This window comes from Canis lupus, chromosome 1 (genome assembly GCF_003254725.2).
Source record: "Canis lupus dingo isolate Sandy chromosome 1, ASM325472v2, whole genome shotgun sequence".
In the NCBI taxonomy this organism is placed as follows: domain Eukaryota; kingdom Metazoa; phylum Chordata; class Mammalia; order Carnivora; family Canidae; genus Canis; species Canis lupus.
The window spans coordinates 60,698,970-60,717,086 of NC_064243.1; the positions used below are offsets into that span (position 1 = coordinate 60,698,970).

An 18,117-nucleotide genomic window follows, 5' to 3' on the forward strand; every position below is an offset into this window, starting at 1 on the left:
CCAATGTTTATACCAGCGATGTCCACAATGGCCAAAATATGGAAAGAGCCCAGATATCTACTGACAGATAAATGGATAAAGATGTGGTACACACACACACACAATGGAATATTCCTCAGCCATCCAACAGAATGAAATCTTGCCATTTGCAACAATGTGGATGGAACTAGAGGATATTATGCTAAGCAAAGTCAGTCAGTCAGAGAACGACAAATACCATATGATTTCACTCATAGTGGAACTTAAGAAACAAAACAGATGAACAAAGAGGAAGAGAAGGAAAAATAAAATGAAAACAGAGAGGGAGGCAAACCGTAAAAAACTCTTAACTATAGGAAACAAATTGAGGGTCGCTGGAAGGGAGGTGAGTGGGGGCATGGGGTAACTGGATGATGGGCATTAAGGAGGGCACTTGATGTAATTAGCATTGGGTGTTACATGCAACTGATGAAACACTAAATTCTATCCCTGAAATTAATAATATACTTTATGTTAACTAAATTGAATTTAAATTAAAAAATTAAAAATAAATAAATAAATAGGTTTTAACTCAGCTGAGGGATGGATATATGAGCGTATGTGATGACTACAGAGATGATCCAATCCTGGCTGGGTAAATGAGGGAACAGGCCTTGATCAGATACAATGTAAAAAAAAAAAATGATCCTGACCTAGATCTGAACTATATGCCAGGTATTACTACGATATACTATGATGTCTAAGGCGCTAGAGAAGAATAAATGGGAGCAAAGTAAATAGCTATGGACTCAGGAGAAAGGCCTATTTCCTTTGCTATGTTCTCTACACATGTTTTTTTCTTCAGTTAATAACAAGAGAAGGATGCAACAGAGATGTAGATATTCAAATAATTGCTTTTTTTTAAAGCACTTTCTATGTGCCAGAAAATGTTCTAGAAGTATTTTACACAAAGCTATCCTCCAGCTATCCCATCCCCCTATCCACCTCCCCTCCAGCAACCCATTAAGGAGGACACGTGATGTGATGAGCACTGGGTGTCATATGCGGTTAATGAATTGCTGAACTCTTACATCTGAGACTGGTGATGTGCTGTATGTTGGTTAACTGAATTTAAATAAATGAAGAAAAAAAGATACCATCTAATTCCTCAATAATTCCATGTAATAGGTATTATTTCACACCCAATTATACAGATGAGAAAACTGAGGCACAGAGAGGTTCAGCAAGCAATGTGCCCAAGTTTACCAAGTGACAGAGCCAGAATTTGAATGCAGGCAAACTCAAGTGATACAAGAACAATGAAAAGCACCAGTTTGCCAACCACAGTTAACATAAAACTGAACGTGTTTCATCTATTCCCTCAGACGGTGAATTATCTTTTGTACTGTGTATTTTTGAAAACTTAGCAATTCACGTTTCTCAGTCTGATCTCCATTCCTTACCCTGTCAACATGTTCTGCTAACAGCTGCAGGAACAACAACAGTCCTCTTGACAATTTACTGATTGGATTGAAATTAATCTGATTTTTTCATAATTATAAATTGATTTTGCCATAACGTGCAGGATTTAGTTGAAGCATTTTAATTAAGTATTTTGAGCCTTCACAGCTGATTTTCACTGGAAGGCAATCTTTTCTTAGTCTGGCATTTCAGTGAAGTTTCCCCCAAGTTGAATTCAATTGAATTCACAAACTAAAACCAAGATCATTGCCAGCCTATTATCATGCTAGAGAGATACTCAGTATAGCCAGTTGGCTAAAACAGTGGTTCTTCTAAAATACTATTAAACTCCTTCTAAACTGGCTTGCTTGCACGAGTGTGTGAGTGTGAGACAGAGAGAGAGAAAGAGAGAGAGAAAAAGAGATTCCACTTAAAAAGAAAACCTTTTGACTTTCAAGCTCACTGGTATATTTGAGAGTCCTATATTTATTTTTCTGGATGATGTTTTTCATTCTGGTAAATGTGATGGCCACAGATTTTTTTTGAACCATCATCTGTCAAGATAAAAACATCCAGGACCCTAAGTCCAATTACTAAGCCCTCCAGCGTACCTTCAAAAGTTGTCTTAGCTCAGTACTGATCTATCAATCACCACAGTGTGGGAATAATGCACTTATTATACATAAAATATAATAAGACTGCTCTATTAGCAAACCCACATACTTGTTGTATCTACAAAGATAACCGTGAAAAACTCAGGAAATACCTTACTGATAATCATTTTATGCCCATGCCATCCATTCATTTAATCATTCAGTGGTTTAGGTTAAAGAGGGATTTTTTTTTTTTTTTTTGGTTGGGGGAATATTTTTTAAGTAAGCTTAGCCAGACTATTCATGTTCATTCACCACATGGTCTAAGTTCCAAATCTTTTTAAGACACAGATCACAAAGAATTGCTCAGTGGGCTGTCAGAAACATGGGCAACAAGTCTAGACCCCCAACACCTAATTTGAGCCTAAATCCAAATAAATACAAACAGGTTAATATTATCTCTATACTACATATACTTCAGACTGATTACTATTATTCCTAAGGCAATGTTTATATCATGTCACTTTCTGTCAATAAATGAAACTTAAACCAGGAAAATTTTAACTGCATATTTTCGATCTTTTAGAGCCATCTCATTACCCGAAGTTTCTCAGAATAGCTGGTAATAGTTGAAAACATGTTTGTGATTTTTCAATATTTTGGAAACTTCAACTGGGCCTGATTATTTGACTACACTTACAATAGATGCTTATCTATTTTTGTATGATGGTTCAATATCCTTTTAAAAAGTTTTATTATGAAAGAAGTATGGATCCATTCTTCAAAAATAAAAACAACAAATACACTAAAAAGTAAAAGTCTTCTGATCTATTTTATCTCTTCAGAAGCAATCATATTTCAATATGTATAGTCAGGAAATAACTATATAAGAATAGTATTACAGCTGTAGTATATAGTTTTATGGAAAATCATTAAGTTTTTTTCATCCTTTGTATAAGTCTGAGATTTCTGGGTTAGAAAGTATAAAACATAATTCCCCAGGTTTAATCCTTATAACCATAGCTGAATGAGAAATTTTCAAATCATATAACTATTTCTGACTTGGGCTGTCTTCCAAGGGAAGGAAAAATGAAAATCACTTTATTAAAGTTTCATTATTGTTTAATATGTGAATAAGTGGAAAAGAGTCTATATATGCTTATATACATGGAAAACAACAGGTCATAAGAGAGCTTAATAGAGTAGTTGAAGGGGTATATAAATGCATATTTTAAAAAACCACACTGGAGTTTATCTCACAAGAAGAATAACCGTCCACCAAAAGAGATCACTGAACTTGAGACCTACCTGCTGAAAATTAAACAAAAAATGAAATGAACTCCAATATCAGAAAGATATTTTTCTTAATCCCTCAGATGAATGCAAACAGGAGTAAGGTCAGTTCCAGGACAAGTGCTAAAATTAATTCTTTGCCAACATGTTCTTAGTTTGGATTTAAACCAATTCAATTAAAATTTTAGTAATTTGAATAGGACTTGAGTAGTAATCTTTTTCCCACTCATTGGAAAATTCTTTAGTTTTAAACAGATAGCATTATCACGAAGTAGTTAACAAAGAGAAGAAATTGCAATGATCACCAACAATAATTAGATTTAAAGAATTCAGTAATGTTTGTTATTAAATGTTTGTTATTTAAATGTTATTAAATATTCCTCTTTCCCTTTATTTGTATTGTTTACTCTTTCAACCAATATGTATTAGGTACTTGAACAATGCCTAGTGTTCAAGGCATTGAAAATACATTAGTAAATGAGATGGACAAGATCACTGTTCTTGTGGAACATATACATTATACTGAGGTAGACTGGCAAAAATATATATAAAATAATTTCAGCTAGTGACAAACACTGTAAGGGAAACTAAAGTGGGATACAAGATTAGAAAATGACAGTGTTAGTGTAAGGGCTTGGGAAAGTTTCAAACTCTGAAATTCCTATAATTGACCACAGTAGTGGTGAAAGTGTTCCTTACTAAAAAGGAATCAACATTTTGTCTTCAACATCATCCCCATTTGTTTAACCACCTCTGTTCTACAAATTAACTCTTGCAGATAATTTTTTTCTTTTTCTACCTATGTTTTCCTTTTACATGTACAATCATTGTCTTGGAATATTTCTTCATTAAAAATGTTCCCAAGGGGCGCTTGGGTGGCTCAGTTAGTTGAGCACCCAACTCTTGATTTTGGCTTAGGTCATGATCTTGGGCCTTGAGATGGAGTCCTGTGTCAGGCTCCCTGCTGGGCATGGACTTAAGATTCTCTCTCTCTCTCATTCTCTCTCCCTCTGCCCCTCGCCCCCACCCACTCATGCTCATTCTCGTTCTCTTAAAAAAAATAAAAATTTCCTAAGATCACAATCTAGTGATATACATAAAAGTTAGAGATCTTTTGAATTCAGTATTTATGAAATAAAACAATAAAGTTAGAGATATTTTGAATTCAGCTGGATAGTTTGGCAATCTTGAATAATCAATGACATTTATTTATATAGAAAATCATTATTAAAGGGAAAATAGCTCTGACAAGTATCTAGCGGTAAAGGAGAATGATAAAACTAATTAACATAGAAATTATTTGTGGATCTAGAGAAAACCTAGCAAAGGACAAATGCTGGTTTTAGTGTATGTATGCATTATGTGTTCCTGTAGGATGGTGAGGGGAGCAGGTGGAGGGAAACATACTTCAAATGCAAGGAAAGATTTTAACTTAAATAGAGTTGGATTTCTATCAAGAATTGTACATAAGCATGTATTTATATAACTGTATTTCCTAAAGTCCACAGCTTCAAAACTCACATTATTATGAGAGAGAAAATAAGTTATATCTTGTTTTAAAATATTAACTTCTATAATATAGTGACTTTTTTAAAAGAATGCTATTATAGAATAATCTTTCATGGAAACATTTTATAAAAATAGGTGAAAGTTTAAAAAAAATTAGAATATGAAGGTACAGGAAATTACATTAAATGTTTTAAAAAATGTTTTAAAACTCTGTCTTAACACAGTAACTTGAACTTTCAGTGACCAGATAAGATATAAAGAATATATATAGACAGACAGACAATACATCTTGTGGGATAGCACACTGGCTAGCACACAGCTTAGCTGTTTCACAGCTCCAGTCCCACCACTCCCTAGTGTGCCATCTTGAACAATTTAAGTTGATGCCTCAGTTCCCTCATCTCTAAAATGAGAATGACAGTACCACCTCTTAAGGTTTTTTTTAGATGATTGTTGAGAAAAGTGTCTGACTCAAGCCTCCCATCAAAGTTAGCTATGAACTCTTGACCATCATTTTCCCGCTAAAGTTACTTACTTTCAGGAAAACCTGCAGATCCTGAGTCTGAGTGTGCTGCAGAATATCTTGTTGCAGATGTTTGAAAATAGCTATGCAGATATACACTTGATAGTCAGGACCAAGGAAAACACAAGTAGCAATATAATGGCAGATTTCTATCCAATCTAAATAATTCCAAAAGCACTGCGTTATCCATAGTAGGCAAATCTAGAAGAAAAAAAAAAAAAGAAGTCAGTTCATTAGAAAGCTTGTAAAACCATACTTTTAAAAAGCACTAACCACTAGCTCACACAAAACCAATGAAGAGGTTGGTGTCTGATGCAGATAGAATGACATCCTGCCTACTGAGATGCTTCATCTATTTGCTTAATGTGTGAGAAAACCCTCATAGCCTGGGGACTCAGGACCTAGAGGTAACTGATGGTGTTCACACTGCTCATATACCTGTTGCTAAATGCCTACTTTATTCATATAGTCCTCCTCTTACCACCAATATCAGTGTGCTCTCTACAGATAACAAATGTTAACAGACCATTTTAATTCAGAGAGAAGTTTCTTCTACCCTACCTATAATCACAGATGTATAATTATGCAGATGACAGATTGCTAAATGTTACATTAATGCAAATGGACTCTTGCTGAATCAGAAAATAATTTAAACCAAACAGGATTATATAACATAAAAACTGGGAGCTAGTACAAAAATAATTTAAAAGTGAGATTTTTACAAAAATCATTTATCTTACTTTTTGAATAACATTCAGATTGTTCAGACTATAAAAAGAATACATGCACATTGCAGCAAAAAATAGAAAAGTTAAAAAAAAAATACCCACAGTGACGATGGCACAGTTGTTAACACTGCTAGCATGTTGGTACATTAGTGTTACGGGTGGAATTGTGTTTGTCCCTCAAAAGTATGTCCAAGTCCTAACCCACAGTACCTGTGAATGTGACAATATTTGGAAACAGGGTTTTTGCAGAGGTAATCAAGATAAAATGAGATCACTAGAGTGAGTCCTATTCCAATATGAATAGTATCAGATAAAAAGGGAAAATGTGAAGAGAGAGACACATATACAGAGGGAAGATGAAGAGGCCCACGTGGGGAGTGTCATGTGAAGACAGAGCACTGGAGTGATACATTTCCAAGCCAAAAACCATCCAAGGCTACCAGAAACTAGGAGAGAGGCATCGAACAGTTCTTTCCCTTGGGCCTTTATTTTTATTTTTTTTTTAATTTTTTTCTTTATTTATTTATGATAGTCACAGAGAGAGAGAGAGAGAGAGAGAGAGAGAGAGAGAGGCAGAGACACAGGCAGAGGGAGAAGCAGGCTCCATGCACCGGGAGCCCGACGTGGGATTCGATCCCGGGTCTCCAGGATCGCGCCCTGGGCCAAAGGCAGGCGCCAAACCGCTGCGCCACCCAGGGATCCCTCCCTTGGGCCTTTAGAGGGAACACAGCCTTGCTAACATTTTCATTCTGGGCTGCCATCCCCCAAAACTGTAAGTTAGTAAGTTTCTGTTGCTTTAAGCCACCCAGTTCATACTATTTTGATACTGTAGTCCTAGGAAACTAAGATAATTATTTTCCAGTATTCTAGTTTTCATTTATGATTTATAAATTACCACTGAGGAAAGATTTCCTTTATTGCATTTCTTGTCATATACTTTTGTTTTTGGGGGGTAAAGAGCAGGGAATGGGAACAGATATAATGGCTTATCTCCATTTGCTACAGATCTAAAAAACATACACAAATCTTCCTTTTTTAGTTCTATCGTTTTGTCCTTTTCAAGATATATTATTGAAGAGTTTCTAAAACTTATTTTTTAGATCTGATTCAGTTTGGGGAATGCTGATTCTACCATTAAGTGGCTTGACCATGATGTATTAGTCTGCTTAAGCTGCCACAACAAAGTATCACAGACTAGGTGACTTAAATAACAGAAATTCATCTCCTTACAGTGCAGAAATCCAAGATCAAGGTATTGGCAGGGACCTCTCTCCTTGCCTTGTAGATGGCAGTCTTCTATGCTTTCTCATGGTCTTCCTCTGGCTATCTCTGAATAAATTTCTTCTTCTAAGGACAGCAGACAAATTGGATTAGGACCTTACCCTAATGTCGCATTTTAACTTAATTACTCCTTGAAAGAGTCTGTCTCCAAATACAGTCATTCTGAGAGTAGTGGTGGTGAAGAGTTCAACATATGAATTTTGGGGGTGGGGTGACACAATTCAACCCATACCAGATGCTATTAATGAATTTTTGTTTTCCCATATGTTATTACTTATGTCAACCATTCACATTTTACTTTCAGCTCCTATGGGCATATCTTTTCATCTCATTTTCCACTCGTATTTTCTATTATTGATAATGCCAACTAAGTGTCACCAAATATTAATGGTGGTTAATATTTCTGGCTTTTTACCATATTTCAATTCTTAGGTACAAAATTTTGCTTTATAAATACTATCATGCTCCAAAGTCTAGTAATAGAGTCTATGAGTTAACTCAGTATTGAATTTTATCTATGAATGTCCAATGTTATCAACAGGAAGAATATATTTAATTTCCTTTTGTCCCAACTTTCGTCTTAGCACTAATAGGATTCTTCTCCCAGGTCCTGACCTGAAGGGTAGCTTGGCATGCAGAGTTCATTACCAAACTTCCACTGCCCACATAATATGGCTCTACTGAACTGGGGAGAAAATATCTTCTACTCTTTCTTTACTAGACAGGTTGAAGCAGTCAGTAGTTCTTTGACTGGCAGTAATACTTTTAATTCCCTTAATGCACTGCTGCCAGGGTTCTGTCTCCACTCTTTGCTATAGCTATTAATGCCAAGCATCTATGGCCATGCTATGTTAATAAAAATGAGTCTCAGATGAATTGAGAAGGAAACGAAGGGTAGCTTTTAGTACAAATGATCCCTGAAGCCAGAAAAAGCAGTTCCCATTCAGCTGTCAGTTTTAGGGGTGAGTACAACATAGACAGAGATGAAGGGGTCTCAGCTTTTGTCCATCTTCTTTCTCAGCAGCCCTATTGTTCTACAGATTGGATGGTGTGAAACTGCTGATCTTCAACTCATTTTGATCTTGAAACCTCACAACTCTATGTGGTTCAAACAAAGATATCTGAAGGTAAAATATATGTAGGGAGATGCTTATCCTTATTGGTTAAGAAAATCACCCCAGAATCTGCAATTGGTGCTTCATTATACCTAGTTATTAATTAACTAGGTTAACTATTAACTGCTTCCCTATAAGCAGTTAACTATTAACTGCTTCCCTAAAACTATAAGCAGTTTTCTGGAATTTATATAACTTCAAGCATTGTTTTCTGTACATTGCCTATTTTTCTTCCATTAAACAGAAATAATGCCTAATGTCTACATATGAGAAATTTAGGAAGGGAAAATGAGATTATAACTGAAAGCACTTTGAAAGCATATAAGGTGCTATATAAATGTTGTTTGATAACAAAGTACAGGTGTTTATTATTCATATAATATTTATCAAATACCTAATATACAAACATTGTAATTCTTAAGTGAACAAAAGACATTTAGTTCCTGCTCTCAAAGAGCTGACACTCAAAGGAGAGATGTACACTTTTTAAATATATGTCCCTCTGCACTTGGCAGAAATTGTATCAGCTATTCTGTGTGCCAGATGATTCAGAATTATTAAACTATAATAGAATTCTAAAATCGTATTCCCCTAGAAAAGTGAGCAATGAGTCACAGTATTTAAACCTTAAGCAAATAACTTCTCTTTATAGAATGAAAAGGTTTCCAAATCAGCTAACAATCTAGAATTCGAAAAGGATAAAGGAGATAGCATGGGTCCAAGCAGAATGATAAATTCATAAAGCATTTTTATTATGAACATTTTCAAATATATATATATATACAAATATATATATATACATATATGTTTGTATATATATATATAAAGGAAAACAGTACATGAACCAGTTTCAAAACTTGTAATAAGGATCTTCAGTACCTTTTCTCCTGAAGGTCCCCTTCTTTAAACTTTTAAATGAAAATACATCATAAGTTGCTATAAATTATACCTGTGTTTGCTTTAAAACATGCAGAAAATCTGTTACTAATTACATCGATTTTTTTTAATCTATCACACAAGACAAAAAAATCTTAGAATACTAGCATTAACACAAGCAATATGATTACTTAAAACAGGATTTTTGCTGCTCTTTGTCTTTAGACAACATATCACTTGAAACTTACAGTCAAATTACTGTATTTTAAAGTCATTCTCATGAGTTTATACTATCAAATGTGTACTGTTAGGTTCATTTGATTCAGTCTGACTTTATATTCTTAGGGGCAGAACTTGTTTATTTTGTTGGTTACATGTATTTGTCTCATTATATAAAATATTTAAATGATTCCAAAGTAAAAATACAAAAGCAAAATATATTCCCTGACTCTTTGGCTCATTCCTTCCCTATAAGCAATCATTTAAAAAATCTAGACACAAGTGAGAGTAATTTACCTCAGATAAAATAATTATATATGTCTCAGTGTTGTATCTTAATGTCTTTTAGCAGCTTGAGTACAGTTGAAGCAGCATTTCCTAGGAAGGCTGTAGTAGATTTTGATGTATATCATACAAGTGATTTTCTTTCTTTATAGGCCTAAAACCATTTAAATGTTTTAAAATGTAATTAGGTTTAAGGAACATTGGTTTACTATAAAAACAAACATAATTCGTTTGTTTCACTTTCTTTGTAAACCATTTCATTGCTAATAGTTTTTCAATGAATATAAGAACTCAGCTGCTTAGTTCTGAAAATGCAGTACAGTTTTGGACTTATAAGAGGGAATCTGGCAGTGTCTAGCAAAATCATATATGCATTTACCCTTTAGGCCAGCAATCACATTTATAGAAATTTATCCTGGAGATAATTTGACAAAAATTTGAAAATACTTAAATGTTTGTTATAGCACTGATCATAGTATCAAAAGACTATAAATAATGCAGGTGTCTGTAAAGAGGGGCTTGGTTAAAAAATTATGGTTTATCCTTGGTGGAATGCCATGTAGTTGTAAAAACAGGAAATACCTTTGTATATTGTGTTGGAGTGATATCCAGGATCCTTTAAGTGATAAAAAAAAACCATAAGATTTTTCTAAAATATATTCTATAAGAGGATTATTTGTGTTAGCCCATTTGCTGACAGAGTATAGTACAATAATGATATGCAGAATAATAACCCCAAGGAATTACAGAGATAAATCATTAAAGATATGTGGTACTTCTTAAGCTAGGAAAGTTAAATAAGGTACAATAAGGAAAGTGCTTTACCAAAGGATAAAATTGGTTACAAAGTTAATTAGAATATGTGATTTTTCTGTTCATTTAAAAAGACTATATATTTGAATTTCTATTTTCAACTCCCAGTTACTCTTAAATTCTAATCAACATATATTTCTATTTTAATTTTTTAAATTCTAGTTGAACATATATTTTCACTCTAGAGATATGTGTATGTTTTTAGCAACCTGCTCACAAATCCTTCATTAATCAACCAATCCCTTAGTGTCTGTAAATACACAACTTCAAAAAGCACTGCTCCTAATTAGATCAAAATGAATAAGCTTTGAAATACAAAATCTGTATCGAAAGCGATTACTTAAGCACCTATACTTATTAGTTACTTAAAAGTTGTTTCATATTTTATAATTAGCAGTAAAATGGCAAATAATATCAACAAAACAATGATACATATTTAAGGCACAAAATTATAATCTCACATCATGAGCCATTAAAAAGGCATTTTTCCATTAGATAATTTAAGAAACAAAACAAAACATTACTGCTTAAAATAATGTAGTGGGCTTTATTTTATTTTATTTTTTTAATTTATTTATTCATGATAGTCACACGGAGAGAGAGAGAGAGGCAGAGACACAGGTAGAGGGAGAAGCAGGCTCCAAGCACTGGGAGCCCGATGCGGGATTCGATCCCGGGTCTCCAGGATCGCGCCCCGGGCCAAAGGCAGGCGCCAAACTGCTGCACCACCCAGGGATCCCGTAGTGGGTTTTATTACATAAATCTGCTATATATATGCAATTTCAAATTGATAAACACCAAAATGATAAAGAGGTATCAAATGATACTGTGAGGCCTGAGGTACTGCAAGTTTTTTCCCACAGTTTGTGGTGTCCATTTTAAAATTAAAGGATATATACTAGGACCTAATAAATGATTGGAGCATTAGACAATAAACATTATAATACTCAAGACTAGAATAACAAAAAGAGTTCTCAAGAACATTTTGTTTCCTAGCTTGGATTTTTAGAAGAGTAGAAAGAATAGATTACTGAGCTTATTATAAGTGAACATTTTAAGTATCTACTTCCAACCAAAATTAAACATTTTATGAATCAAAATCCCCAAAAGTGTTTTAGGTACATGACAAGAGCGAGCCACAACTGGCGAAGAAAGAATATTCCTTTCCATTACATGCAATTCCTTGTATATTTAGACTTATTAACTTCAGGAAATTTAAAACTCAACAGGCACAGCAACCAGATCCAAGTAAATGTAATTACGTGACATAAGGACTCTTCAAAATAAGTCTAAAGGCACATTACCAAAAACTATATTGTTTAGTTAAGAGGAAAAGATTGCCAGGAGGACAAATCCAAGGGAATGCAAGGATGGCTTACTGTGAAGAAATCTATCAATGGTCACACAAATAGGTCAAATAAACTCCAAGATCAAGATCATTTTAACCCTAAAGGAACTTGACAAAATCCAACATTCTTATTTGATTAAAAGAAAGGAATCAAAATTCAGTATTTTACATAAAGTAGAAGGATTCTTTCATAGCATGACGGGGAATAATTCTCTTAATGGTGAAATACTGGATGATTTCCTAATAATTGTTCAAGCCTAAACAAGCAAGCCACTATTTAGAATGATTCTGGAAAAATTACAAAGTTTAATTAAAAATAACACACATTAAAAAGGAAAAAAACACAAATCTAGAAAAAAAATGTACAAATTCATGATTATCAAAAATTTGATGCCTTTACTAATTATTAACAGTAACCACAAAGGAAATAAAATTGAAAAAGAGATCTCAGAACACCTGGGTGGCTCAGTGGTTGAGTATCTGCCTTTGGCTCAGGTTGTGATCCCCAGGTCCTGGGATCGAGTCCTGTATCAGGTTTCCCATGGGGAGCCTGCGTCTCCCTCTATGTCTCTGCCTCTCTCTGGGTCTCTCGTGAATAAATAAATAAAATCTTAAAAATAAAAAGATCTCAAGCTACTCTAATTAGAAATATCTATAATAAAAAATACATTACATCTATATGAAAAAAAAAACTATGCAAGTTTAGTAAAACATAATACAAAGAAAATAAATGGAAAAACTTAATACATTCCTAGAGAGGAAGGATGATTACTGTAAGGGCATAAACTATAAATTACTTGGAGAAAAGTGAACATATTAGCAATTTAAATTTTATCCAAATCCAAATGCCCAATTCGAACTGGGAAAAATCACTTTAGAAGGTACAAAACACAATGAATAGAAATAGCTGAATTAGCTTTTTTTAGGAGGGTGTTAGGAAATATATGATAGGTTTATTCTTACCAAGCATGAAGACATGAAGTAATAAGAAAAATGGAATAAATAATAAAATAGTAAAGACATAAACACTAATAGTAAATAAGCAATAAATTACAATAGTAAATCAAATACATAACAGGAATTTAAGAGATCTGGATAGTGGGGTTACTTTTAAAGAACATTCGAATCAATAAGAAACACATTAAAACAGGTGGGCAATTAAGATTCAACTATTATCAAGACTATGGAATTATAGCCAACCTTGCTAATGTGTAAAAACCCACAAAATTTTAAAAAGAGAAAATGCAATTTTCTATTAATTTAGCTATTAGTTTCAAAAAAATCCAAATACTCAGACCTGAAGAACAGATATTTTTAGAAGTATCATTTCTGTTAGAAGAGTAAAATCAAAGCAATTTGATAATATGTGTCAAGAGTCTTAAAAGTATTCATATCTTTTGGTTAAGTATTTCCACCTTCTGGAACTCTGACCTAAAAATTTAATTCCAAAAATAGAAAAAGGTTTAGGCTCTAAAATTTTAAGTTTTAGCGTGTCTATAACAGTGAAGAAATAATCCACCCCTCCATCAATGAAGGACTGCCCATGCACAGGAGGGAGCTATCTGTGACCACTGCATGTTACCAAAGAAAAATGATGACTCCTTCCCAGATCCCAAGAGCAGAAACAGAGAGCAAGGCTTTCTTGTTAGGTTAAGACACAGTATCTCAAATACCAGACACATGTTCAGCATTAAGAATTCTTACCCTTAGTTACTTCATTTAATCCTTACATTAACCTTATGAGGTAGGTATTACTTCCATTAGAAAGCCTGCCTAAAAAAAAAAAAAAAGAAAGCCTGCCTACATGTCATAGACTTCCAGATGTCTATGTCTTTGAATAGCTGAAGTTGAATTTGAAATATGAATGCCAGGGGTCTACTATAAAGAAGTCTATATATTTTAACAGACCTAGGGGAAACAATGCAGTTCAGTTCAGAAATTTAAACAAAAAGGTATGAATACTTACAAAATGATCTTATTAACTTATATTTCCTATGTTTGATGAGAATTTAATTTTCTTTAAAGACACAGATTTGGGAGCTGAAGAAACACTACTTCCTATGGATTACCTGGGATGGTGCAAAACCAGACATGTGAAAAGCTGAAAACACAAGTGGCACCTCCACCTTCAGGAGCATTTCAATGTAGTGAGTGCTGCAAAAATATACCGGGTGGATGCCAGATTCTATAGTGTCAGTAGGTAGATACCTCTGCATAAAAAGGAGAAACTGATAATTAATGAATATGCAACTAATTTAAAATAATCAAACCAACTTACCTAAATCTTTAGCTGTGAACTGCTACTTCAAAATTAATGTGGTGGCCTAACAAGTTACTGTAAACATTCTAATTACATAAGTTAAAAAGTCAGAATGTTGAATACTGTAGAAAGAATAAATCTCAAGGTAATATTTATACCTTCCAAGACAAAGGAGTAAAGTTAATATTGTAATTTAATGCCTTGTGGAATGAAAGGGATAGCTGTTGTATGAAAATATAAATGTACAAGTACACATGTAATAAAGCTTTTACATTTTAATACTGAGTGTATTTCTATATGCTTGGTATCCTTGGCTTTGGCCAATGATTATATCACATTAAAAAGTTTGAGTTCATCAGCTCTTCAGGATATTTGCATAGTCCCCTTTTGCTAAGATAGTGTTAAATAACCCAAATCTCAACTTGAGTTACTAATAACTGAAATTGGAAACTCTGTAAGAAATTTATTGCTAAAACTGGGAAAAAATGCATAATGCATTTTTAGATCAGCTATTTTATTTATATAATAATTTTTATAAAAATTACATATATAATTTATATATTTTAAATTTTACATTTATTTATTTGTCCATTTATATGTGTACATATACATGCATATCTTACAAACCTGCACTTTTCAGCAACTTCTTCATAAAGTTGGTTATATTTTCAGTTTGGCTCTTAGGTACAATTTATGTCATCATGATTGTTCTATAATACTTCAATGAGTATTTCTATAAATCTAATATCTAACCACATTTTTAAAACAAAGAATAAACCTGGGAGGCATCATTTTGTGTCAAGAAAAACTGATACACTAGCAACTATACCTGATAAACCTGTACTAAAAATTTATATTCAAATTAGTTCTGAAGAATACATAATTCAGAAACTTCCAGAAAGGCATTTTATGTTCTTACCTTTACTGAGTAACTGTAACAAAGAAAATTAATGCTTTTAAATTAAAACAAATTAAATTTATATATAACGATTGTATACAAGTTAAAATAAGGATTTCTTTCAAACTTTATTGCTAAAGTGCTTTTAAGGATTTAGGTTTAACTTATATACTAAAATTTCTGAAACCAGTGAGGTAATTTATCAGTGGTTTTCCTGTTTTATAAATTATCATTAAAGGACAATTTATCATTTCACATTGCATACATATATAAGAATATATGTAGAAATATATATATATATTATGACAGGCTCTCAGAGATACCACATAGTACACACAAAATAATTGTATATACTGATGACTACCGACATAACTATATAGCATATTAGTGGACAGTGGACAGTCAACCTCAAATGAATGTCTAGGACAAAAACAAACTTTCTTTTGAGTAGTTGAAAATAATATACACTGGGAGGCCTGGGTGGCTCAGCGGTTGGGCAGCTGCCTTCGGCTCAGGTCGTGATTCTGCCAGGAATCTGGATCTGCCAGGATCCGGGATCAAATCTCGCATCAGGCTCCATGCAAAGAGCCTGCTTCTTCCTCTGCCTATGTCTCTGCCAATCTCTCTCTCTCTCTCTGTTTCTCTCATGAATAAATATATCTTTTAAAAAATGAAGTTTAAAATAAATAAATAAATAAATAAATAAATAAACAAACAAACAAACAAACAAACGAACTAATATGCACTCACAGCCACTGGGGTGGCTCAGTTAGGTGTCTGACTTGATTTCAGATCAGGTCATGATCTCAGGGTCCTGAGACTGAGCTCCTATTCAGGCTTGGAACTCTGTGGGGAGTTTGCTTGAGATTCTCTCTTTCTCCCTCTGCCCACCACCCCTCAACATGTACATGTACACATGATCGGTCTCTCTAAAGTAAATCTTTACACATATATATGTATATATGTATATATATATATATATATACACACACACACACACACTGAGAGTATCCTTTATCTTCTTTTATGAAATACATGTTTCACTAATGACTATTTGCATAGTAGAATTAACAAATCTAACAAACAGCAAAAAAAAACAACTTATACATAAATATTAATTTTCAATGCAAGCTTAGGTAATAAGTTCCAAATATATGTATAATAGTAGTGTAAGAAATGTATGCATAAGAAATAATTCTTTTTTTGAGAGAGAGAGAGAGCGCGCACGAGCAGGGGGAGTGGGAAAGAGAAAGAGAGAGAGAGCACAAGCTGGGGGAGTGGCAAGCAGAGACAGAGAAGCAGGCTCTCCGCTGAGCAGGGAGCCTAACATGGGGCTCAATCCCAGGACCCCAGGAACCTTAGCAGAAGGCAGATGCTTAACCCCCTGTGCCACTCAGGTGCCCCAGTTCTTATACTGTATCTTTTCTATGTTGCATTGAAAACAATATATTCAGAGTAGGTGTGTTCAGAGATGAGACAAAAGGCTAATTACACTCTCAGGGGAAAAAAAAAAAAAAAAGCTAGTATATATATAATGGAGTCCCAAAGCTTAGGCATGAGTTTTTCTACTCTTATAGATTATCCTCTGTTGGAAGAAATCATGCCATACTTTTCTGTAAACAATACAGCACCCAACACCAACCCTTGCATAGAGTAGTTATGCAACAAATTATTGATTGAATTACAAAAGATGTTAATGATTGCATATTGTAATCATAATACACTCACTTATAATAAAAGTTTTACTAACTGGTCTATTAATTGCCATTACATACCCTAATTTATGGTAAATAGTGTTCATAAACCAGATCAATAATGACAGCTGTGACCCACCTAAATACAAGAGTCTTCTGAATCATCAAATTATGAAGTCTGTTTGTTATACTTTTAGTGTTCTGCTGTATTTTGCTTAGTCACAACTCTCTGAAAAGATGGCAACTTTTAAAAAAGGTAATAACTCCAAATAAAATTCAGAATATAGGATTAAGCACAATACATATAGGAAAACAGCATTTAATATATCATGTAAGTAACATAAAACTAACATACAAACTATGCTATAATTGTGAAAAAGAATATCAGTAAAATCTTTTGGGTTGATATATACTAGAAAGTATCATAACATGAAGCAAGGACTTTATAAAATAACACTCTTTAGAATGTTTTACTGTAGTGATTAAAAATGAAAGATACAGGACTTAAAAAATGGACCTTAGTAAGCAGTCTTTTGGTTTTTCCTTTCCACTACAGGTAGTTCTGATGAGTCATTCCATTCCTGACACTAGTTCCAAGTTGTTATGGAAATTAAATAGAAAGACCCTATGAAAAAGATAAACTCTCCAAACCAATTTAAGTGGACCCAATCTAGTGCAGTCCAGTCCTCCACTCTGGGGATCTGTCAGCAGAGAATGGACCATGTTTTATTGGTAATGTTGCAGTTAATTTGTGCATCACGTGCATCATGCAGGAGGTGAATAGAAAACTTTTTTTTTTTTTTTTAACTCTGATTCTATAATTCTAAAAAACAAATCTTTCTCCTCTCTGGGGGGAGGGGGGGAAGCACATGGGAAAATGGAATCTTTAAATATGGATCTAAGATTTAAAGTTATATACACAAGAAAGGGGTTTTGACACTAGTTCTGTCCTACAAGTAACAGGTCACATGATTTACTATTGTTAATGCCTTGCAAATGGTTACAAGTGTGCCAGGACATGCTGATGGTTGTAATATTTAAATCTAAATATATATTTGAATGGTATAGGAATTAACTCTAAACTTGCTGTGTTAACTGGTTTTATTTTGTGAGGAGTAAGAAAGGAATAAATGTATATATCCACACCCATTTTTATATATGTAAAATATATGTAAAATACAATAACTATCCCATGATCTTCCTGCAGAACTATACTAGTTTTTTGACTATTACTTTAGCTTGATTTATCATCAATGGAGTTTT

The 18,117-nt window shown here is 33.5% G+C and overlaps 1 protein-coding gene and 1 long non-coding RNA gene across 6 annotated transcripts in view; one reads left to right on the forward strand and one right to left on the reverse strand.

Moving 5' to 3' along the window:
* The window catches only part of LOC112644498 (uncharacterized), a 65,699-nt gene that overhangs the window by 43,852 nt on the left and 3,730 nt on the right, over positions 1-18,117 (forward strand). Inside the window, exons 3-5 of the long non-coding RNA XR_007413304.1 lie at positions 8,368-8,473; positions 14,028-14,149; positions 17,411-17,630. This is a non-coding gene — a long non-coding RNA (uncharacterized LOC112644498). The remainder of the gene's footprint in view (positions 1-8,367; positions 8,474-14,027; positions 14,150-17,410; positions 17,631-18,117) is intronic.
* Positions 1-18,117, reverse strand: part of TBC1D32 (TBC1 domain family member 32) — a 209,004-nt gene that overhangs the window by 5,413 nt on the left and 185,474 nt on the right. For 3 of the 5 annotated variants that reach the window (XM_025422883.3, XM_025422882.3, XM_025422887.3), the window contains 2 exons: positions 14,072-14,212; positions 5,350-5,538 (listed from right to left, as the gene is read on the reverse strand). In XM_025422883.3, the coding sequence (XP_025278668.1) occupies positions 5,350-5,538; positions 14,072-14,212 (330 nt within the window). Of the gene's footprint in view, positions 1-5,349; positions 5,539-14,071; positions 14,213-16,993; positions 17,084-18,117 lie in introns of those variants that run through there. The other 2 variants (XR_003126426.3, XM_049115029.1) reach the window with 2 other exon arrangements.